General features: G+C 40.4%; 2 protein-coding genes across 4 annotated transcripts in view; both read left to right on the top strand.

Moving 5' to 3' along the window:
* LOC135548409 (ectodysplasin-A-like) overlaps positions 1–15,154 on the top strand; it is a 66,223-nt gene extending 51,069 nt beyond the window's left edge. Inside the window, exons 3-8 of one of the 3 annotated variants that reach the window (XM_064977992.1) lie at positions 5,930–5,965; positions 10,622–10,807; positions 10,911–10,933; positions 11,016–11,067; positions 11,338–11,459; positions 12,016–15,154. In XM_064977992.1, coding sequence (XP_064834064.1) covers positions 5,930–5,965; positions 10,622–10,807; positions 10,911–10,933; positions 11,016–11,067; positions 11,338–11,459; positions 12,016–12,276 — 680 coding nt within the window. In that variant the 3' untranslated portion in view covers positions 12,277–15,154. Of the gene's footprint in view, positions 1–5,929; positions 5,966–10,621; positions 10,808–10,910; positions 10,934–11,015; positions 11,068–11,328; positions 11,460–12,015 lie in introns of all 3 variants that reach the window. The other 2 variants (XM_064977991.1, XM_064977990.1) reach the window with 2 other exon arrangements.
* Positions 15,155–20,577: 5,423 nt separating this feature from the next.
* wnt11f2 (wnt 11, family member 2) lies at positions 20,578–22,476 on the top strand. The gene is made up of 5 exons (XM_064977069.1): positions 20,578–20,698; positions 20,998–21,273; positions 21,382–21,659; positions 21,866–22,158; positions 22,302–22,476. Exons 1-5 carry the CDS (start codon positions 20,578–20,580, stop codon positions 22,474–22,476), a joined length of 1,143 nt encoding a protein of 380 aa, XP_064833141.1.
* The last annotated feature ends 906 nt before the right edge of the window (positions 22,477–23,382 follow it).

Here is a 23,382-nt window from a genome sequence, read left to right as displayed (position 1 = left end):
GGAACCATCCAGGGTGGTGATGCTCGTCGGGCATGCGGGTGCAGGCAACGATCGGTTGAAAAGCATGCATTTGGTTTTACTAGCGTTTAAGAGCAGTTGGAGGCCACGGAAGGAGTGTTGTATGGCATTGAAGCTCGTTTGGAGGTTAGATAGCACAGTGTCCAAGGACGGGCCGGAAGTATATAGAATGGTGTCGTCTGCCTAGAGGTGGATCAGGGAATCGCCCGCAGCAAGAGCAACATCATTGATATATACAGAGAAAAGAGTCGGCCCGAGAATTGAACCCTGTGGCACCCCCATAGAGACTGCCAGAGGACTGGACAGCATGCCCTCCGATTTGACACACTGAACTCTGTCTGCAAAGTAATTGGTGAACCAGGCAAGGCAGTCATCCAAAAAACCGAGGCTACTGAGTCTGCCGATAAGAATATGGTGATTGACAGAGTCGAAAGCCTTGGCAAGGTCGATGAAGACGGCTGCACAGTACTGTCTTTTATCGATGGCGGTTATTATATCGTTTAGTACCTTGAGTGTGGCTGAGGTGCACCCGTGACCGGCTCGGAAACCAGATTGCACAGCGGAGAAGGTACGGTGGGATTCGAGATGGTCAGTGACCTGTTTGTTGACTTGGCTTTCGAAGACCTTAGATAGGCAGGGCAGGATGGATATAGGTCTGTAACAGTTTGGGTCCAGGGTGTCTCCCCCTTTGAAGAGGGGGATGACTGCAGCAGCTTTCCAATCCTTGGGGATCTCAGACGATATGAGAGAGAGGTTGAACAGGCTGGTAATAGGGGTTGCGACAATGGCGGCGGATAGTTTCAGAAAATAGAGGGTCCAGATTGTCAAGCCCAGCTGATTTGTACGGGTCCAGGTTTTGCAGCTCTTTCAGAACATCTGCTATCTGGATTTGGGTAAAGGAGAACCTGGAAGGGCTTGGGCGAGAAGCTGCGGTGGGGGCGGAGCTGTTGGCCGATGTTGGAGTAGCCAGGCGGAAGGCATGGCCAGCCGTTGAGAAATGCTTGTTGAAGTTTTCGATAATCATGGATTTATCGGTGGTGACTGTGTTATCTAGCCTCAATGCAGTGGGCAGCTGGGAGGAGGTGCTCTTGTTCTCCATGGACTTCACAGTGTCCCAGAACTTTTTGGAGTTGGAGCTACAGGATGCAAACTTCTGCCTGAAGAAGCTGGCCTTAGCTTTCCTGACTGACTGTGTGTATTGGTTCCTGACTTCCCTGAACAGTTGCATATCGCGGGGACTATTCGATGCTATTGCTATTGCATTGTTTGATCACCATAATATCTGGATTCTGTTCCCTCACTGCTAGATTTCAATTCACTAATGACAAAGTGATTGAATGACAGAGAGACTGGTATGTATCTATATTTTTTTTAATTTTTGAAAAATAAGTCAGTTAAGAACAAATTCTTATTTTCAATGACAGCCTGGGAACAGTGGGTTAACTGCCTGTTCAGGAGCAGAATGACAGATTTGTACCTTGTCAGCTCGGGGGTTTGAACTCGCAACCTTCCGGCTACTAGTCCAACACTCTAACCACTAGGCTAACCTGCCGCCCCAGTACTGGGGTGTATTGAATGTATTGCAATTTGTTTGTTTAACACATGCTAACAAACATCATGGCTAAGTATGCTTTCGGCAGTATGACTTGATGTCTGACATATGCCAGGCTGCGCACAGTGCTATGTAGAACAGTGTTTGTCACATGTATCCAAAATAACAGAGGTTACCCCAGTGCAAATGTTTTGTATTGATTCCAAATGGTAGACCGACCGAGGGACCATCTGTAATCCTTTGACTGTTAACAGTTAACACTAAAGTGTGGGATACAACAGAGTCCTCAGCTGTTGAGCCATGACTGGATGTGTTAATGATGGAAGTATATCAGCTGGCCCTGGGAGAGGACTTAAAAGAGCCCTCTGCACTATCAAGCCAAAGGAGCTGGTACTGAAGCATTTGCCAAAATAATAATTTCTCTTTCATGTCAGATGCACTTTGCCTTCATAAATATGCAGTTTGCCTTTGCAAGCCATTTCACAGCAGATGTGTTTTTGTAGTACGTGTTGTGAAAATGTGTTTTCAATGTTGGTCCTCTTTGATGCTAATTTGTTCCATTCATTAAAGCATTGTACCACTTTTTTGTCACAATCTGTTTATAGATGGAATATGGGGGATTCTTTTCAGAAATCAATTATCATGAGTGTACGGCTGTTAGAGCTGTGTCACACTGGTGACAGCCTTGTTCTCTCTTGTTGTTGTTCTGTTCCCCTGCCTCTCCATAAAACATTTACCAGTATTTATTAACCATATCCCCAACCATTAAATTCCTGGTGCACCTTTGGAGGCTGTGCTGAGTCATGTGCCTAAGTGGGGACACCTCTTGTAAAAACAGCTGAGTAATGAGCAGTGTGTGTGTGTGTGTGTGTGTGTGTGTGTGTGTGTGTGTGTGTGTGTGTGTGCGTGTGTGCGTGTGTGCGTGTGTGTGTGTGTGTGTGTGTGTGTGTGTGTGTGTAATGGAGCTCATCAGGACCTGTCCCTTTTTACCAGGGTGATGGGAGGAGGACTTGACCTTGCTAGTTGGAATGAGTGGTTAGAGCATTGGGCCAGTAACCGAAAGGTCACTGGTTTGAATACAGGAGCCGACAAGGTGAAAACTCTGTTGATGTACCCTTGAGCAAGGCATTTAACCCTAATTTGTTAAAGGTGTGCAGTGCTACTATGGCTGACCCAGTAAAAATACATCTGGTGTATGTGACAATAATATATATATATTTATTTTTTTTGTCATCATGTTCTTATTTTCACTCAACAAGAATATGCTTGTTGCTGGGGAAAATGTATGATGGAGAAATGACCACGGTTTCCCCATCAACATGTACCTCTCGTCTATTGTCAAGGCAGGCAGGGTGTGTCCAAGGCTGTGGACATGCTGGCCTTTGGTGCCAACATTTTGTGACTGACAACCTGAACATAAAACATACTTATGGCTGCAGAGTAGAAGGGCTTAAGCATTACCGTAACTATCTATCTACTGGTAACAAAGCTGTCCATGTTGACTGATACAGTACGGCCATGAGAGTAAGCAGATACACTTGGGATGGAGGGGAGAGTGTGTTTAAATGTTTGTTATATCTGTACAAATCTCTTGTCAAACTGGATTTGTTCAAGGCGCAATGTCATCATAACGATCTTAGACAAGTGTTTATTCGGTTAAGTCCGAAATGGAGACTTCAATGATTCTGTCTCACTCTCCAACCATTTCATGTTTCATCCAAACAGAGCAAAGGAGTGTTAACTCATATATTATACACACATTACAATGTGTAAATACACAGAACTCCTCAGTGAAAAGATCAATAATTTTGTTATTTTTCACATATGGACATGGATGCTTTGGTAATTATATAAAAATACAAAGTACATATAAGTCTTATTCTTTTCTAATCTTTTGAATCTTATATCTGATTGATGATTAAGCGACATGGGGTTTGTTTTCCAAACTATCTGTATGCAGAGAGTTTGCTGAAGGCATTTTGATCTATTACAGATGCGAGATCATAATTTGAGCCAGATTGCTACAGCAGAAAAATAATCCTGCAGCAACAGGAAATGTGAAATATTATGTGTATTATAATGAATTTACATTTTTCTTAGGTGTTGATACATTTTGCGTTAGGGCAAATCAAGTATGACATTTTAAAGTGGAAATTACAAACTTAAGAAGCCTTTCGCAACAAAAGAGTGATCAAATTTGCGCCGCAAATCTTACATCTAGGATCTTACATCTAGCTTTCAATTCTTCTTTCCGGTAAAACAGTCTGTTCCTAGACGTCTGCCAATGAAAACAAAGTGAAAAGTGTTGTTATCACTTATCCAACCGATTAGTAAGTTGTTTAATGAGTAATGCTCCCTTTGGCTGTTTTCTGGCTATGACAGATTCCAAGATTCTCTGTGAGGATTTTAGACAGATTTATTAGTGAGTGGGTGTTGTTGTAGGTGGACAGTTTCCTTTAATATGAGGAGCACTTCTATCTTGTTTATACAATATAGTTCCTGCATGTAAAGTCTTTCACATTTTAGCACAGTTGGTCCTGTATGCACATTGACAAAACCAAGGAAGATCCAGTGAATTGGAATGTTTTGGACTCTGTTTCATGTGCTCTCAGACTCATCTTTCCATCTTCAATGTAAAGTTGTTCACCATTCAGATCCATAGTTAGCCATGCAATACATGTTTACTTTGCACATCAAAGAAACTATTTAACTCATTTGAAATGAAAGTCATCTGGAAGAAATACAACATTTAATCTAGCGTCATAAGCAAATTGTTCTTCTTACTTTTGATCTCTTATGTTTTGAGAAAAAGATATATGTTGCGTGAGAAGACAACCAGAAAACATTAAGAAACAATGGTAATTAAAACAGCAAAATGATGACATTTATTGAGAAAACAACTTCTAAGCCAATTCAAACAGACATACACAAGTGCATATCACAGGCCTTACAGTGTGATTGACAGTCTTCTTACGTATTTTCACTTTTTTTGCTGTACAGATGTTGTTTATTGAGTGGAACAAGGATGTTAGGATATTATTTTCCAATTGTATAATTGTAGCGCTTTGGATGGGTCCATTCATGCAATTCAAATCAAATAAATGACATGTGCTGTGCACTCGTTACAGGGAATTTTACTTTCAATGTCCATCCCAGACTCTGACTTGGGTCCAGTAATTTCCAAGTCTTGTTGTTTTTGGAGTCCTGACATTAATTACATTGTGCTCAGCAAGTCCCATGCTTGCAGTACCTGGCAGAAAGCTGTGGTTAAGGAAGTTGTTTTCAGGAAACCCTAACACACTTTATACAAGGAAATGGGTCCAAATAGAGCACAGAGCACAGCAGTGGGCACAGCGCCACACCATCTCTCACTGATAACAAGTGTTTCAGCTCAGGGCCCTCATGGCTTTCATGGACACAGTGATTGGGATTTTTTTAACATCTCTGAAATAAATATTTATGTAACTTTTGGAATGTGAGATTTCCCCAGTTTTGCTTTCTTAAAAGTTGTTCTTATGACTCATGCAACACACAATGCTCTTTGCTTCTTTTCATTCCATGTCAACATTTGGGAGAGAAGCTTCTCAAGCAATGGTCAACTCAAACTCTCTTTTTGTGTTGTTTGACATAGCCAAAGCTACTGCAACATACAGCAGTATAAACAATGAAAACGACCTTCAGAGACATTTTCCTCAAATCAGTCAAATTCCTGAGTCTTTAAATGATAATTACTCCCAGACCACCTCCTGCTCTAGACTTTTCACAAAGGGTTTGGCATTTCAGATGTTTCACTCTTAATGTGTTCCAGATTTTATATCACTTATTAAAGAGAAACATTTTAAAGTGGGAATTACAAACTTTTGTGCATTCACAAAATGTCCAAAATGAGAAAATCTGTTTATGTCTCGAGACATTATCTTGATACATCTACAAGGGTTAGACATACTGTGTGTCCTCTCAAAACTAAGCCCTCTAATTTCATGAACTGACTATTTTAAAATCATATTTGTTGAGTTTATTGAATTCGGGTCAATAGCATGCTGATTCTTTTCATAGCATTTGGGTTCAGCTTGTGTTAGCCACAAACATCCTCAAACTAACTCCAATCATTTACTCCACATGCTTCTACACTATTATATGACTCATGGGTTATCTGTAATTCTGCAATCCAGACTAGGGGAAAGATGAGATGGAAAACCGTAAATACATAGCTTTGAGAACTGATCAGAAGTGGCATACATCTTGTGCCAGGGGTGGAGTGTTTTAAGCTGTAATGTCCTGCATCTGCATCCCCCTATTCTTGTTTGACTCACTTTATCTGTATGTTCTCTCTCTTTCACATGAATGGAATCACATCAGAATCACATGGAAACAAACGAAAAGAAAGGAAAAAAGGTACAGTAAAAGAAAGACATTCCTACATCTACCCTTAGAGGAAAGGTTCACCCATTTTGAATGTTCTATTGCTTTTTGTGTATCTCTGAGTGATGTTCTATCCATTCACTGTGTCATTTCATGTTTTCATGTGTATCTGAGTTATTGGCTTTCAAGCAGGCAGTATGATGTAGCACTGTGATATAGTCACTCTCAATACACTGGAAGTTAAAACCTGTTTGGGCTAGGGGGCAACATTTTCACTTTTGGATGAAAAGCGTGCCCAGAGTAAACTGCCTCCTACTCAGTCCCAGATGCTAATATATGCATATTATTAGTAGTATTGGATAGAAAGCACCGACATTTCTAAAACTGTTTGAATGATGTATGTGAGTATAACAGAACTCATATGGCAGGCAAAAACCCTGAAAAAAAATCTGAGGTTGTAGTTTTTCAACTCATCCCCTATTGAAGATACAGTGGGATATTGGTAATCTTGCACTTCCGAAGGCTTCCACTAGATGTCAACAGTCTTTAGAACGTTGTTTGATGCTTCTACTAGGAAGGGGGGCTGAATGAGAGGGGAATGAGTAAGAGGTCTGGCAGAGAGCCACGGGCTCGTGACCCGCGGTCATGAGAAAGTTACCTCTCGTTCCATTGCTTTTCTACAGACAATGGAATTCTCCGGTGGGATATTATTGAACATTTCTGATAAGAAACATCCTAAAGATTGATTCTATACATCGTTTGACGTTTCTACAACCAGTAATATAACTTTTTGGAATTTTCGTCCAACATTTCCTCTGGAATTGCCCGCTCCTCGTGAGTTTCAATTTGTTTACTAAACGTGCGAACAAAAGGAGGTGTTTGGACATAAATTATTAACTTCGAACAAATCAAACATTCATTGTGGAACTGGGATTCCTGGGAGTGCATTCTGATGAAGATCATCAAAGGTAAGTGAATATTTATAATGCTATTTCTGACTAATGTTGACTCCAACACGGTGGATATCTGTTTGGCTTGAGCGCCGTACTCAGATTATGCTTTTTCCATAAAAGTTGTTTTTAAATCTGACACAGCGGTTGCATTAAGGAGAAGTTTATCTAAAGTTCCATGTATAATAGTTGTATCTTTTATCAATGGTTATTATGAGTATTTCTGTGAATTGATGTGGCTCTCTGCAAAATCACTACATGTTTTGGAACTACTGAACATAATACGCCAATGTAAAATGAGATTTTTGGATATAAATATTAACTTTATCGAACAAAACATACATGTATTGTGTAACATGAAGTCCTATGAGTGTCATCTGATGAAGATCATCAAAGGTTAGTGATTAATTTTATCTATATTTCTGCTAACTCTCTTTGGCTGGAAAAATCTAACTCTCTTTGGCTGGAAAAATCGCTGTGTTTTTCTGTGACTTGGTGGTGACCTAACATAATCGTTTGTGGAGCTTTCGCTGTAAAGCCTTTTTCAAATCAGACACTGTGGCTGGATTAACGAGAATTGTATCTTTAAAATTGTGCCTAATACTTGTATGTTTGAGAAATGTGATTTATGAGATTTCTGTTGATTGAATTTGGCGCCCTGCAATTTCATTGGCTGTTGGCGAGGGTTGTTCCGCTAGCGGAACCCCGTTCCCAGACAGGTTTTAATAGGAATCCGACTTTTAGATCGCGAAAATGTTTATCATAAATGTCAGATTTCAATACTGGCCAATGTCATAACTCGGAAAGATGTCTTCTCTCGAATGAGCCATTGATCACATTTTTGCAATATTCTTACCTCAAGAAATGTGTAACTTAACGGAGGATCTTGCACATTTTTCCTATTTGTCTGCCCCTCCAGTCCAGGGTACATTGCATGGTGCCATTGCCAGAGATATTAGAGAAAGGAGATAGGAATCCAAAGAATGAAGAAACATATAACGCCCCACCCAGCAGACTGTCGACCAATCGCGTTCACGTTGTCATGCTGCGTCACGCGATTGCTAAGCTAATCGTCATGCAATCTCTTCTCAAAGTCAGTGTATATGTCGAGAAACGTGACTATTGTCCTCTAAAGTACATAATGTCACGAATCCAAAACTATACGATATTACAGAGAGGAAGTTAATTATCTCACATCTCGGAAGAGTTATTTGTAACTTATTTTGTACATAATGTTTCCGACACCGTCTCTTATGACCAAAAAGAGCTTCTGGATATCAGGACAGAGATTGCTCACCTCGTACTGGACAAAGATATATTTTTTTAACTAGTCTGACGTGAAAGATTTACTTCAGACACCCAACAAGGCCCAAATCCACGTCATTCGCATGAAGAAGAGATAGAGATATCGGGGACGTGGGTTGAGGTGCCTTGTAAGGATCTGAACGGCGAGTGAGTAATCCCCCTCTACCATCCGTCCTATTAGCCAACGTGCAATCATTGGACAAGAAAATGGATGAGCTCTGATCAAGACTATCCTACCAAAGGGACATTAAAAACTTGTAATATCTTATGTTTCACTGAGTCGTGGCTGAACGACGACATGGATAACATACAGCTGGCTGGGTATTCGGTCCATCTGCAAGATAGAACAGCTGCCTCCGGTAAGACAAGGGGTGGTGGTCTATGTCTATTTGTAAATAACAGCTGGTGTACGAAATCTAATATTAAGGAAGTCTTGAGGTTTTGCTCACCTGAGGTAGAGTATCTCATAATAAGCTGTAGACCACACTATTCATCTATATTTTTTTGTAGCCTTCTATTTACCACCACAAACTGACTCTGGCACTAAGACCACACTCAACGAGCTGTATAAGACCATAAGCAAACAAGAAAATGCTCATCCAGAGGCGATGCTTCTAGTGGGTGGGGACTTTAATGCAGGCAAACTTAAATCCATTTTACCTCATTTCTACCAGCATGTCAAATGTGCAACCAGGGGGGAAAAAACTTTACACCACCTTTATACCACGCACAGAGTCACGTACAAAGCTGTCCCTCGCCCTCCATTTCGCAAATCTGACCATAAATCTATCCTCCCGATTCCTGCTTACAAGCTATGACTAAAGCAGGAAGTACCAGTGACTCGCTCAATAAGGAAGTGGTCAGATGACGCAGATGCTAAGCTATAGGATTGTTTTGCTAGCACAGACTGGAATATGTTCCGGGATTCTTCCGATGGCATTGAGTCACTGGCTTTATCAATACGTGCATCGAGAACATCATCCCCACAGTGACCGTACGTACATACCCCAACCAGCCATGGATTACAGGCAACATCCGCTATGAGCTAAAGGGGAGAGCTGCCACTTTCAATGAGCGGGATGCTTATAAGAAATCCCTCCGACAAATGCCCTCCGACAAACCATCAAACAGGCAAAGCGTCAGTACAGGACTAAGATCGAATCGTACTACACCGGCTCCAACACTCATCGGATGTGGCAGGGCTTGCAAACTATTACGGACAACAAAGGGAAGCACAGCCGCGAGCTGCCCAGTGACGCGAGCTGCCCAGTGACACGAGCCTACGAGACGAGCTAAATAATACCTGTAATACCAACATGTTTCAAGCAGACCACAATAGTCCCTGTGCCCAAGAACAGCAAGCTAAACTGCCTAAATGACTACCAACCCATAGTACTCACATCTGTAGCCATGAAGTGGCTGGCGATGGCTTACATCAACACCATTATCCCAAAAACCCTAGACACACTCCAATTTTTATACCACCCCAACAGATCCACAGATGATGCAATCTCTATTGCACTCCACACTGTCCTTTCCCACATGGACAAAAGGAACACCTATGGGAGAACGTTATTCATTGATTACAGCTCAGCGTTCAACACTAAAGCTCATCACGAAGCTAAGGACCCTGGGACTAAACACCTCCCTTTACAACTGGATCCTGGACTTCCTGACAGGCAGCCCCTAGGTGGTGAGTGTAGGTAACAACACATCTGCCACGCTGATCCTCAACATGGGGGCCCTTCAGGGGTACGTGCTCAGACCCTTCCTGTACTTCTTGTTCACCCATCACTGCATGGTCAAGCACGACTCCAACATCATAATTAAGTTTGCCGACGACACAACAGTGGTAGGACTGATCACCAACAACAATGAGACAGCATATAGGGAGGAGGTCAGAGACCTGGCAGTGTGGTGCCGTGATCAAGACAAAGGAGATGATTGTGGACTACAGAAAAAGGAGGACCGAGCCCACCCCCATTCTCATTGACGGGGTTGTAGTGGAACAGGTTGAGAGCTTCAATTTCCTTGGTGTCTACATCACCAACAAACTATCATGGTCCAAACACACCAGATACTGACTGTTACTTTGAATTTTGACCCCCCTTTATTCAGGGACACATTATTCCATTTCTGTTAGTCACGTCTGTGGAACTTGTTCAGTTTATGTCTCAGTTATTGAATCTTGTTATGTTCATACAAATATTTACACATGTTAAGTTAGATGAAAATAAACACAGTTGACAGTGAGAGGACATTTCTTTTTTTGCTGAGTTTATTAGTGTTATAAATTAAAGGAAGGAGTGGTTTTGGGTGGATTTTTCCTTTAAGTGAACGCTTCCATTGCTACAGGTGATGGTGCAGTGCTGATGAGGTTATTTGTATTTTCTTTCATGTGATAGTACCCACTAATTCAAATGTTACTTTTTAGGTAAGAAGGGCCCTCCGGGTGCACCTGGCCCCCTAGGCCCTCCAGGGCCACAGGGGCCACCTGGTATTCCTGGCATTCCAGGCATCCCTGGGAACAACGCCATGGGCCCCTCAGGACCACCCGGACCTCCAGGCCCTGCTGGACCCCCAGGGCCACAGGGACCCCCTGGTCTTCAAGGACCCTCAGGTACCTCCTCACTTTCATTCCATTTGGCCCAAATCCTGATTTATTTGTGTTGTTCAATCTTTCATTCAAAAAACTGACACAGTAATTGTTTTCTAATCTACAGGGGGCAGAGTCAGAGATAGCCAGGTGTGTTACTCTTTTCATTTTTTTATGTTATTTTATGTATGTCCACTTTTCCACAAATGTATTATTTCTTGTTGTGTTACAGCCGGCTGTGGTACATCTCCAAGGCCAGGAAACAACAATACAGGTCAAGGAAGGTAAGAGTTAAATTTTAGATCCTCTCATCCTCACATCACTGAATTAAACGCATTAAACGCACATTTACAGTCAGAAATACTTTGCAAGAAGTCTATTATTTGTTATTAGTTTCTCTAAGACCAGATCGGAATAAGTTAAGGCATTAATTCACTGCAGGAGACATACACATACACATTGTGTTTACTGCAGTTTATTTTTTGCCTGTCTATAATTGTATGGCAATGACGGATGTTGAGTGACTGCCCTTTTCTCACGCTGAGATCTTTCAGAAGGCGTACTGAGAAACTGGAAAATGATATCCATGCATCACAAGGTGTTCAAGATGCACTCGAGATCTGGGGAGCTGGAGGTGTTGGTAGATGGCACCTACTTCATCTATAGTCAGGTAGAAGTGAGTACGGTCTTGGGCCTAACTCTTCGCCTGCATGTCACTCATCCTTTCTTTCTGCAGTCCCAGTGAATTATGATATCTCAAAGGTTAGTAAGGTCAACACATCTAAATTGGCTATGGTAAGTCTGACTATACTAGGCATAATCTATAATGAATCCTTGAGCATTGAGTCTAAGCTTTATTATTGACAGAAATCAAAATTAGATTTCCCCATGAAATTACTTGTATTAAATAGCAATTATCTGGATTACTATAGGCTACATTTCTCAGAACACACATGGTTGATTTTAACTGTGCTTTTGGCTGCAGAGGGAAATGTCTGGATGAGTGAAGTGAATGTATTGCATGCCCTTCAAACTGAGCCACATTGTACAAAGTGAATCATATGTTGTGGTAATTTTTGCCCAGTTTGCCTGCTATATCTCATGATTGGAAATAAATTCAGTTAAATAAGTAGTCTAGTAGTTAATTATCTGTATTCTAATATTTGTGTTATTTCCTCAGAATTTAAATAATATTTATGGCATGTTTGTCCACACATAACTTTGCCTACCAGGTTTACTACCTCAACTTCACTGACATTGCTAGCTATGAGGTGATGGTGGACAAGACACCATTCCTGCGCTGTACGCGGAGCATTGAGACGGGACAGCGCAAGTTCAACACCTGCTACACGGCTGGGGTGTGTCTGTTGCGTGCCCGGCAGAAGATCTCCATCAAGATGGTGTACGAGGACACCTCCATCAGCATGACCAACCACACCACCTTCTTGGGGAGCATCCGCCTCGGGGATGCCCCCCCGGCCAGCCACTCCTGAAGTGGCAGGCCTACCAACCTGTGTGTCAAGCCACAAACCACCCCTCTACCAGCATATCCACTTATGGCCTGGGGGAGGCTCCTCCCACTCTACTCTTCCTCTGCAACCATCACCACCACCTATCACATATCAACCAATAGGAGATGAGGATGCCCACCTACTCCAGAGATGACATCATGTACAGTACTAAAGTATCTGCCCTCAGCCTGGGCCAGGCCCGCCCCTTCAGGCTACTACTGAGCTGTTAAGCACCACCCTCCCTTATAATAGTGGGATGACCTGGTGTAATGATATTAACCGCTGCCTGTAATCTCTTAATGGAAGATTCCTTCCACAGAGCGATGATGACTATGACCTTCGGAGGTGTTGATGGACAAATATGCACCCAACGTGTCTAAGCATTAAGAAAGGGAGGAGTTGTTTGAAGAAATAAATACATTAGACTTTACTTTTAGAATTTTGCATTTATAGATAATAACTTGGTTTCCCTGGTCATGACATGCTTGAGAAACCAAGGTTGACAGGAGTCAGTCATGTCTCCACTGAAAGAACTGTCTGTTAGTTAGACAACATAGGTACATACTGTAAACGTTTTTGAAAACAATATAGGTATACAATGTGTGGCAGTTGTCTGATGAAATTAACATTTATAGCTGAAACAAAAACATTTCTCTGTTAGAATGTGCACTGGTTAAAGCAAATTATTGATCTGTAGGCAAATCCCTCTCACTCTGTCTCCCTCTCTCTCTCTCCCTCTCTCTCTCTCCCTCCTTCTCTCTCTCTATCCCTCCTTCTCTCTCTCTCTCTCCCTCTCTATCCCTCCTTCTCTCTCTCTCTCTCTCTATCCCTCCCTCTCTCTCTCTCTCCCTCTCTCTCTCTCCCTCCTTCTCTCTCTCCCTCCCTCTCTCTCCCTCCTTCTCTCTCTCTTTCTCTCTCTCTCTCACCCACTCCCTCACTCTCTCCGTCTATCTCCCTCTCCCCCTCTCTCCCTCTCTCCCTCTCTCTCTCCCTCTTTCCCTCCCTCTCTCCATCTTTCCCTCTCTCCCACTCACTCTCTCTCTCCCTCCTTGTCTCTCTCTCTCTCTCCCCTCTCTCTCCCTCTCTCCCCCTCTCTCTCTCCCCTCTCTCTCTCTCTCTCTTGAATAATAAGGTCAGTATGAATGTTTATTTTTTATTTGAAATTAAGTTGTTTGTCAAATATGGAATCACTTGGAATAATACTGTAGATTAAATGTTTTATTTTTCAAAATTACTAATAGCATGACCTGAAATGCTATTCATCATTTTACTATGTTGACCGGTCATGATCACAATACTTTTCTGGATGGGGTTATATTTCCTTTCTTTATTTAGTTCTGCTTGGGTTTGTTTGAAATAACCAATTCACTTGTCATTCCCTTTGAGCTGAACCAGTCATGTCCTGTGTCTGGAAGGCCATTTGTGTTTCACTTTTTCTCAGAAGAATTCTGTCTTTCCATATACATAGGCAGCTTGAAGCTTTTGTAAATATCACACACAGTCAAAATATTTTTCAGCATATAACTCCTTCTCGTGTTCATGTTTATATGTGAGTGAACACATTAGTCTTTAAGGAATAATTTAAGGGCACGGAGTATCTGTCAACATGCAGTTTCTGGATGTTTATGAAACTGTTCTGCACTGTGCATGTACTGTTATTATTACACGGTTTGGTCGATCACCATGCAGTCAACCTTCTGGAAAATTGGTGACAAAAGCAGAATCTGGTCCAGTTGTTTTGAAAAGGTTTCAAAACAGTTATGGAAGGAACAATAGATGAAGAGTTTCATTCCAAAACACTATATAAACATTTTCAGAAATGTTGGTAAATTAGTTTTTATTGTTTAGATAACTTATGAAAGAGATTGTTGTGTTTTCACCATCTAATCATGGCATGGGGTTGTTCGATGACAGACATGTACTTGTTTCAAATCTATCACTTGATGGTTTCAATTCAGAGAGACAAATAATCATGTTTTGTTGCAAAACGCTATATATCCGCCTCACTCTCAGAGAAGTACAGTACTAGTCAGAAGTTTGGACACACCTACTCATTCAAGGGTTTTTCTTTATTTTTACTATTTTCTACATTGTAGAATAATAGTGAAGACATCAAAACTATGAAATAACACATGGAATCACGTAATAAACAAAAAAGTGTTAAGCAAATCAAAATATATTTTAGATTTTAGATTCTTCAAAGTAGCCACCCTTCCACACATGCGGAGGTCATCCGTTCATCTAACTTTGCGTCTCACAAAGACGACGGTTGGAACCAAAAATCTCAAATTTGGACTCATCAGACCAAAGGACAGATTTCCACTGGTCTAATGTCCATTGCTCGTGTTTCTCGTCCCAAGCAAGTCTATTCTTCATGTTGGTGTCGCTTAGTAGTGGTTTCTTTGCAGCAATTCGACCATGAGAGCCAGTTTCATCATAGCGCTTGATGGTTTTTGCGACTGCACTTGAAGAAACTTTAAAAGTTATTGAAAATTTCCAGATTGACTAACCTTCATGTCTTAAAGTAATGATGGACTATCATTTCTCTTTGCTTATTTGAGCTGTTCTTGCCATAATATTAACTTGGTCTTTTACCAAATAGGGCTATCTTCTGTATACCACCCCTACCTTGTCACGGCACAACTGATTGGCGCATTAAGAAGGAAAGAAATTCCACAAATTATCTTTTAACAAGGCACCTAACTTGTAATGCATTCCAGGTGACTACCTCATGAAGTTGGTTGAGAGAATGCCAAAAGTGTTTAAAGCTGTCATCAAGGCAAAGGGTGGCTACTTTGAAGAATCTCAAATATAAAATAGATTTGGATTTGTTTAACACTTTTTGGCTTACTTTGTAATTCCATATGTGTTATTTCATAGTTCTGATGTCTTCACTATTATTCTACAAAGTAGAAAATAGTCAAATAAAGAAAAACCCTTGAATGAGTAGGTGTGTCCAAACTTTTGACTGGTACTGTAAGTAGTACTGCTAGGTTTTACACAGTCAAATGTGACAAATAACTACATATATAATAAAGAACTGTACACATTATATATTTGTGACATCCATATTTAAATGTAAAAAAAAAGTTTTTAAATGAACCAATACAGGAATAGAGAGCAATAGTAATGGTGTCTTTTTGTAGGCACTAACTCCGCGATGATTCATTGGACAAAGCCTATGGAGAAATTAATTGAGTTTTTGTAGGGTTTTTGGATAAACACTGAAAATAAGGCCTGTAGTAAACACAGGCTTAGGATATCTTATATGTTTTGTTCTATGGGATCATCTTCATCAGCTAATGTCACTTTTCGTGAATTTTTAAGCATTTTTGTCATTTAAAAAAGCACATAAAGGCTTCATAATTCATAAAGGTCATGTGACTGACATTATCTCATAGAACAAAATGTATAAGATCTCCTAAGCCTGTGTTAACCTCAGACCTTATTTTCAGTGTTCATTCCAACACATTATTCTTTCCCCATTAATTTTCCCCGTAGGAATGGCTGACTGAACCAGATGTAACTCATTTCCAGTTTTTTGGACTACGCGCTGGCAAGCTTTATATGAGATCTGTATGTAAAATAGGAATATTTGACATTTTAGTCATTAGCGGATGCTATTATCCTGAGCAATTCACAGTTAGTGCATTCATCTTAAGATAGCTAGGTGAGACAACCACATATCACAGTCAAATGTACAAGATATGAACATTCCATTTTGGCTAAACAATGTATATATAGCATTTTGCACACACAAAAAAAAACATTTTAATCTAAAATATATTCATAAAAAACCTGAGAACAGGTATATTTTACACACACCAGAAGGTATCCATAAGCAATCACTTCTGATGAAAAAGTACAAATGTGAAAAATTGGTGGATATAGCGTTTTGGAACCGAAACTCTTCATATATAAAACCATTTACCAAAGGAAGTTCAAACATATTACTTTGCAGTTATTATGGTAATTCAACATTATCCAGTAGCTTAATTTCCGCAATATGAGTTGTAATAAAACATTACAACTTGCAGTTTACAAACATGCCCAAAAAGGACAGTGAGCCATGGTGTTGTAGTATTACGTAGTAGTAGTTCTTTGGTTCAATTCAGTACTTAGAATGGTTAATTCTCCAATTCATGCTTTGCGATTAAATCCAATGCCTTTGTCAAGTTGGGTCCAGATAGACTTGGCCCGAACTCTGGTAGCTATATGTCCCTTAATTCAAACGTTGTTTAGTTGAAGTGTACATTGTGGTTTGTGTTGGAATATGCATTATTTGGATTGTTTGTAGGTAAATAGGGTATATTTGTTTCCCTGCTTTGTTGAATATAATGTACATTTGTATACTCTGTTGTGATTGTAAATATGTATAGAAAATATAATTCTGTTTTTGTAAATTGAATTGATTTATAATATTAAATTGTATTAAATTCACACTTGTTATATGTTTTTTTTTAAACAATGCATATGGCAGCCAAAAGTTCCATTAAAACCAGTCTTCTACAGTACTGACATACTGAGGTATATATTGCCTCTTTTGAAAATAGAGCAAATATACTGTATGTAGCTTGCTGCCAGCTTCTGTTTGCAGGTTCGATGCAGGCTAAAATGCTATTTGCTTTCCACCCATGGGGGCCATGGACATACTAAGAGTGACAGTGTAAGCGTAACCACAATCAACCAGCTTTACCCACCATACAGGTATTCACCTTCATAAATGTAGTTATGAAAATAAGACAATATTATTGGCCTACCATTACATAGTATAATATCAATGTCCATCATTACAAGTCCTCTGGGTACACGTATACCTAAAAAGGGGTTCTGACTAGGTAGAATGCAGCTTCGACCTGAAGTTAGGATATTTAACATGGCAGGTTAGGATAATTAGATTAGGGATAGGAAAGGGGATAAGGTTAGCTAAAATGCTAAACCCTAAAAAGGGCCCAGCTAGCAACAAGCTGTATGTAAAGGCCTGGTTACACCTTGCATTAACATGTGGTTTTTGACACCTGTCAAGATGATCCAATCAGTATCTGATTGAGACAGTAGATGTGGATTCCATGGCATCATCCTGCTCCACCAGTACAAGAAAATCAAACCTATCTTGTCTTTCCACAGAGCTAGACTGGGCTGGGGCCTCCATTTACTTGTCTGCAGATCAAGGACAGTGAAGGAGCTGTTCACATGGTGAATTAAGCAGTAAAGGAAGAACAATGCATAGAAGTACAGCATTTTAATGTCGGCCTAATGTTTGGAGATAAAAGGTCTAGTGACAGCTATGGATCCACGTTGTGTTGAAGTGCAGTGCCCCCTTTTGGTAAGAAATCATATTCAGAACAGTTTAGCAACAAAGAGGACTCATAACTGAAGTTTAATCAATACATTTAGGAGCATTTATTTGAGTACCATCTCTAGGCTATGAGAGAATATTTGGTAAAAATGCAATAATGATTAATACTCACTATTAACTTTGGAGCTGTCATATGATATAGAGAGAACCAACATATACGAAGAATTTACATTTTTTGGGGTCAATTCAGGTAATTTTGAAAGAAATGTAATGAAATTAAAATGAATGCATGTTTTCTGTTATCAGTTGTAAAGATGCATAGCCTATAAGACCTTTGCAATCCTATTTCATCACTCACAAGACGCAATACCCTTTCAGCAAAGACTTCAAACGTCTGCCTCTCCAACACCCAATACACACTATTTGTCATTTTGTGTGTGTATACTTCCATTCCTTTGGTGAAATGTTTAACTGTAGAACCCATGAATAAGCATTATCAGAGGAAGAAAAGGAGAAACAGGAAGGGCCAACCTTTGCATGCCAGCTCACACCCAAAAATGCACCTTTCATAAACATGAATGATTTCTCACTTCTCAAGCCTAACACCCAATCTAAAGCTGGATATCCAACAAAAGGAAGGATTTGCTTTGGGGTAGAATGGTTTTCACAGCAGAGAGAATGTTCCGGGGGGGTGGGGAGTGGCTAATAAACTCCACTTCATTTCAGATTTACATAGGCTAGGTGAGAGCAAGACAATATTAAACTAAAAGTAGCTTACAGGCCCCACTGGAGAGAAAATGCATTTCATTTTTGTCAAGCAATAATATAAGTTTTGACAGTGAATATTTTGTTTTCATAATGAGACACAGGACTTGAAGTTAACCAACCAAGTGTAATATGAGATGCAACAAGGGAAGAAGCAATCAGCCAAAGATTAGAATAATTGTAACCTCTAGGCAACTTCAAAAAGCATAAAGAAAAGCATTGAACTGATACAACAAAAACAGAGGACATACTGACACTACAATATAAGCATGATGACATTCACGTTAGTCATTTAGACATTCTTATCCAGAGGGACTTATAGGGCACATTGACAGATGTTTCACCTGGTCTGCTCAGAGGATTTCATCCAACAACCTTCCGGTTACTGGGCCAATACTCTTAATCACTAGGCTACCAGCCGCCAGAAAACCCCCAGGACACAGTGGCAGAAATCTGCTGCTGTTCAGGTGGCCTTGCTGGTGTAAGAAAATCAGTCATCTCACCACGGAAATACAGGGCATTTATCTTGTTTTAGCTGAAACAGGAATTGTGGATCTGCCAGAAAGTTCTAAGAAAGGCGACTCAGGGGAAGAGATGGTGTATAACCAAGGCTAAACATGAACATATTACAATACATGCACAATACTGAATCGCCATCCTTTGCTGATTATTTGTGGGACCACGTGTTGAATAGATGAATTGAAATGGAAAAGCAATAATAGTGAAATTAGCAGTGGCAAGTCCCCTTTCAAAAACACTTTTAACATTATCCCCTACCGTGTTCCCATTGACAGTAATCAAGACACTAATAAGGTGTTCTGGCAAAGTCTTACCATAAGACTACTTCTGAGAGAGAATCCAGCATCTCTCAGGGAGGGAATATAATAGGGGTTAGATAAACACAAGTTTAAATAATCCTCTCACTAAGAAACCCTCTTTCAACCACTAATCCTTTGCTCATACCACATGCAGATAATTAACCATTTATACTGCCTTATTTGACCATGCCACTGAAATCCCTGTTTCTGGTTCCCTGTTTTCTTTGTTGATAAGGATTTGTTGGGTAGACTTTACTATAAGTCCAGAGGCTATAGTGTGATTCTATCAGGGGAGTCGTGTGTATATCACACACAAACACACACACTTGAAAAACTGATAGCATCAAACTTTTAAGTGTAAGATGTTCTGTTTTGGTGGTTAGACTTCAGTAGCCTGCCTTGATAATGGGCCTTGTTAATTGGATTAGTTGAGCTAACGTGAGTTTATTGTTAAATTTGTCAATCGGTCGGTTCAGTCATTAATCTTCCCAAACCATGGTTGGATACATCGTTTCGCTTGTCCACTCTACTACTGTAGATCAAACATAACTGTTTTCGATACCATGATGCCTGCCTCTCTAATCTACTACTTTAATTTATTGATGAACATTTTGGTGGATACATGGGACATTCAAAAACTGGGTTCGTCCGGGATTTGAATCCAAGTCCTCTCGCAACCAAAGCGAGAATCACACACTTTACGAGCAGACCTAACCTTCATTTGTGAAGAAGTCAATCTTGAACGTTTGTTTAAAGTCCAATGTAAAACGTTGTAATGACACTTATACGCGCACGTAAAATTGACATCGGTCAGGGATTCCCGCTATTTAGAGATGTCAAATTATCAAACGTTATCATACGTATTGGACTGCACAAAATAGGCCTCCACATATTCTTTGAAAACAGAGGCCGAGTTTAAATATTGTACAATTGTGGAAGTTATTGTACTGGAAAAGATTGGAGATGTTATCAGTGTCGGATTGTCACACATTGATTTAGATTAGATTACAATGTTGCAGATTATTTTTCAAAGGAACTCTTCAAATGACTTCAGGGCTAGTTAATTTAAGTGTTGAATATCAATTCGTGAATGTATCCCGCTTTAGCCTACATGTCTAACACTTTGGATGGCTCTCTTTTAATCAATCATGATTAATGGCACATTAATGGAAATCTTTTGAAACGCATAGGATGCATCGGACTTCTAATAGGCCTATGTTCCAGTCCCATCTCCATAATTCGAGTTGGATCCGTGTGCCTGTGTTCATTCCATGGTTCATTCACAAAATAAATCACCTGGGATTTATTTTCCATAAATTCACTTACAACTCCAGCACCTGCAAAAAGTACCTCGGTGTGCGTATGTTCTTCAGCCTTTGTCATTCACAAATCGCCAATTGAATGAGGCGTGGCTATCGCGGCGGCAACATAAGACTCCCTGGAGTCGAGATCACACCAACAGTGGCTTGCAGCATAGGCTATAGGAGGGCCATACCGCCTGACCCCATCCCAGACCGCAGAGGCAAACTGAAAACAATCACTGGATACTCAAGGAATCGTTTGGAGCTATACTTTTATTTTAGGCAGAAGATTCACTATTTCTTTTTTACAATGAAATTCGGCATGGATTTATTTCTAGTGACATTTATTGTGAACGCGAACTGTTGTGCTGCTATATTTTGGCTGTAAGTATTCCTTACTATTTTATTTGTATGTAGCTATGGGTCTATTCAGATGCCTATGCTACTTTGTTTACTGACATATTTTTGTTCTTTTAATAGGCCTATGCCATGTGAAATAGCTGATTACCATATGAAATAGCTGATTACCTAATTCAATGTTGTTGTTTTTACCTTTGCAGTGGACTTACTGTAAAGGGGAGCTCTGTAGGCTGGAATCAAACTCATCATTGCAAGCTACTAGATTGGTTGGCACCTGATCAATCGCAACTTTGCCGGAGAAACCTCGAGCTGATGCACAGTATTGTCCAAGCCGCCAAATTGACCAAAAATACCTGTCAGAACACCTTCAATGACATGCGATGGAACTGTTCATCTGTTGAAAAAGCCCCTCGTTTTACACCAGATTTGGCAAAAGGTAGGCTAAAGACACTTTAAAAAGTATTTTAGAAATTGGAGCATATCATGTGGCCTGTAAACTTCTGTGATTTGCATTGATTTATCTGTTGGCTGTGCTCTATTGCAGGCACCAGGGAGTCCGCATTTGTGTTTTCGCTAGCGGCTGCTTTAGTGAGTCATTCCATTGCCAGAGCCTGCTCGTCTGGAGAGCTCCCCAGTTGCTCGTGCGCCCCAGCCCCTGCTGAACAGGCCGGGCCCGACTTCATATGGGGAGGATGCGGTGATAACCTGCGCTACGGTCTCCAAATGGGATCTGCCTTTTCTGATGCACCGATGAGAAACAGCAGATCTGGCTCTCAGGCGTTCAGACTCATGCACTTGCACAATAATGCAGTTGGAAGACAGGTAATGATCTAATCTCACATTGCCATGAAATATACATATTGATGCATGGGTAATTATGCACGAGTTATTGTGTCATTGTTGTTAATAGTGGCATTGGCTTTTTGACATTTTTTTTTTACATCATAAACAACATATTATATTATTAACATCTTTAAAACGTGGCAACACATGTTTATATCCTAATATAATTTCTGCTATACTTTCAGGCACTTATTGATGCTCAAGAGACAAAATGCAAATGCCACGGGGTGTCCGGGTCCTGCTCTGTCAAAACATGTTGGAAGGGCCTCCATGATATTAACCACATTGCCGTGGACCTCAAATCCAAGTACCTGTCTGCCACGAAGGTGATCCATCGTCATGTTGGGACAAGGAAGCAGTTGGTCCCTAGAGAGTTGAACGTTCGACCAGTGAGAGAGAGTGAGTTGGTCTACCTGGTCAGCTCTCCAGATTACTGCACACACAATGAGAAGCATGGCTCACTCGGCACACAGGACAGGTATGTTTGTGTTTCTCTCAATGTTTCAGTGGAAATTGTGATTTTTACTCTACCTTTGACACCTTGAAGGTCTAATGTTGATCCTCATTCATAAGAGTTTTATATTGTTGTTTATTGATTGGAACACATTTTTTTGTCTCCAGACAATGCAATAAGACATCCAATGACAGTGGGAGTTGCAATCTCATGTGCTGTGGTCGTGGCTACAATGCCTACACTGAGAGAATTGTGGAGAGATGCCAGTGCAAGTACCACTGGTGCTGCTATGTCACCTGCAAGAGGTGTGAAAGGACAGCGGAGAGATATATATGCAAATGAACTTTCCCAGAGACATGTGAGTGAACATAAAGCACTATTTTCACCACCATCATCTTGTCGAGTCGTGCAGACCCAGCAGTCACCTGACCTGACTCCTGTGTGCTTCTGTGCTACTACATAGCCTACAGGCTAAGTGCAATAAAAAAACAAGAGGAGCAACTCACAGACACTACCAAAGATAAGCAGATGATCTGGACTCCGTTAGCTGTTTTAAAGAGCCTGGAGGGCACTACTGTGAAGAAGATTGTGTTACTTGAAGAGCAAATGTGATTGATTGGGAGCTGTAGGCTATTTGAGTTTGATTAGTAAAATGTTCCGCAATAGGACAAGTTGAATAGATGACAAAGTAACTGAATCACAACAGACTTCCCAGAAGCTTCCCCAAATGCGAATTGGCCAGTCAGCTTTAAGATTTCCAACTGATAATGAAAAGCTTTTAACAATTTTACATCTTACACGTTAACGAGGCAGAATAGCATCTTACACGTTAAGAGGCAGAATAGCTGATTGATCTTATGTCCATTTTAGTCACACAGGGTTAATTCAATTACTACTCAGTTTAGGGATATTCTGATCATAGGCATGCAGCACACATATTATCAACAGTTTGAGCTGTATTTTTAGTTGTTTATGATTAAATTGGGCATGTTGATGTACAGTTGAACAGTTTACATACACTTAGGTTGGAGTCATTAAAAATCATTTTACAACCACTCCACAATGTTCTTGTTAACAAACTATAGTTTTGGCAAGTTGGTTAGGACATCTACTTTGTGCATGACGCAAGTAAACAGCTTGGAAAATTCCAGAAAATGACATCATGGCTTAAGAAGCTTCTGATAGCCTAATAGGCATAATTTGAGTCAATTGGAAGTGTACATGTGGATGTATTTCAAGGCCTACCTT

Source organism: Oncorhynchus masou, chromosome 11, assembly GCF_036934945.1.
Source record: "Oncorhynchus masou masou isolate Uvic2021 chromosome 11, UVic_Omas_1.1, whole genome shotgun sequence".
NCBI lineage: Eukaryota > Metazoa > Chordata > Actinopteri > Salmoniformes > Salmonidae > Oncorhynchus > Oncorhynchus masou.
This window is presented reverse-complemented; position numbering and strand designations above follow the sequence as displayed.